At 38.1% G+C, this 1,707-nt stretch overlaps 1 protein-coding gene across 1 annotated transcript in view; it reads right to left on the bottom strand.

The window, feature by feature from the left end:
- LOC106522015 (receptor activity-modifying protein 3) overlaps positions 1–1,707 on the bottom strand; it is a gene marked incomplete in the record, with an annotated part of 47,278 nt that overhangs the window by 11,216 nt on the left and 34,355 nt on the right. The window contains 1 exon segment of the mRNA XM_014014851.1: positions 683–836. Coding sequence (XP_013870305.1) covers positions 683–836 — 154 coding nt within the window.

Genomic DNA, 1,707 nt, shown 5'->3' with positions numbered 1-1,707 from the left:
AGTATTCACAGCATAAAGTATGTGATATATAACAAACAATTCTGATACTCAAACTTCTCAAATTCTTCAAATTTGTCCAAGAAGCTAAAAGATCAACAATATGCTACAAACAACATGACAAAGGCTGACATGCATAAAAGGGCTTGGACCCCGGTCATAACTGCTTTGCAGTTCTAGTTAATAGTTGTTTTCATGATTTCCACACGGTCAGTCCTTTTGTCTCTCTCTGTTGCCGACATGTGCAGTGATGGTGAACCCAGACTCTTGCTCAGAGTCGTGGCTTCTAGATGACACGGTCACCTGTAGATTCACTGCAGCTGTTCTATAAACCTCCTGAAACGTCGCAGCTTTGATTTCAGCACAAATAAAAGAGGAGCCTCACAGCTTCATCTCTAAAATGACCGAATGAACAAAAACTTGCACAGGAAGTTGACTTCTACCCATCCTAACGTGCTTGTCTTTCTCCTGATCGAACAGATCAGATCAGACTTGTACTCTGTGGCTTTGAATGCAGCATTATGAGTGTAAACTTAAATCCTGCTCAGCCAGTTTTACAGATACTGAGCTGCAGTTTGATGTGGTTCAGAGTCATCCTCAACCTCAGATAAAAGCTGCCAGGTGACGTGCACTCCTCCAAGGACTGCCTGCTCTGTTATTTTCAGAAGGATTCGAAGGTTTTTACCTGATGATGTTTTCCAGGACGCACCAGTCTCCTGCGTCGATGTTCTCCATTTCTGCCTGAAAATTACGTCCACAGTAAAAGTGACTGTACTCCAGCTGCAGGGGCCGGTTGCAGTTCTGGTACGGGATCCGGGTCTCCCGGTCCTGGAAATCCTCTGCAGGACATTTAAACAATAAAAATGTGACCAGAGGTCTATAAAGTACTTCAAAAAATAAAAAATTACCTTAAAAGAAAATGACTGTGATAAAAATAAATGTCACTGATGAGAAAAGTACTTCAGTAAAAGTCATAAAACAGTTCACAAAAATTGGGAAAGTAAAAGTAAAAGTACTTTTGTACACACTCTAACAAACAGTTAAATTTGTTGAACCAAACTGGCTCCACAAAACCAAGTTGAGTAAATCTGTTAATTTCTTTCAAATAAAATCTGTAAACTGCCTTAAATTTACTCCCTAGGTTTAAGGAACTAGTTGACATGATTTGGTTGAGTAAATTTTAAAACCAAAGTATTGTTAAATAGAAGTTGTCTGCTTACACTTTATTTTTCACTTGTACTGCCATATGTGTCCTGTTGTGTAGAGGTTTGGGGTAATGTTTATAAAACCAACATAGATCCAATAGTTAAACTTCAAAAAAGAGTAATTAGATTAATAAATAATGCTGGGTTCTTAAATTCCACAAACCCACTATTTTTAAAGTCTTCTGCTTTAAAATTTAGTGATCTAGTGCAGTGTTTCCCAAAGTTGGGGTCGGGACCCAAAGTGGGGTCCTGAAACATCAAGGTGGGGTCCCGAAAATATTTTCAAAATTAATGACATTTTTGCCTTAGTTGTTACAAAGGAGTGAGGTTAGTGTATTTAAAATGGATAAATGTAGTATAAAAATATTGTTACTATGCCCGTGTTTTGTTGACCTGATACAAATGTTTATCATCCAAAAATAGTTGGGGGCACAGGTCTCTGCTACTGTTATTTTGTGTTTCAAAAGTTTGGGAACCACTGCACTTTAGCTCACTGTTCTTATAT

The sequence above is a fragment of the Austrofundulus limnaeus genome, unplaced genomic scaffold, assembly GCF_001266775.1.
Source record: "Austrofundulus limnaeus strain Quisiro unplaced genomic scaffold, Austrofundulus_limnaeus-1.0 Scaffold119, whole genome shotgun sequence".
NCBI classification, from domain to species: domain Eukaryota; kingdom Metazoa; phylum Chordata; class Actinopteri; order Cyprinodontiformes; family Rivulidae; genus Austrofundulus; species Austrofundulus limnaeus.
This window is presented reverse-complemented; position numbering and strand designations above follow the sequence as displayed.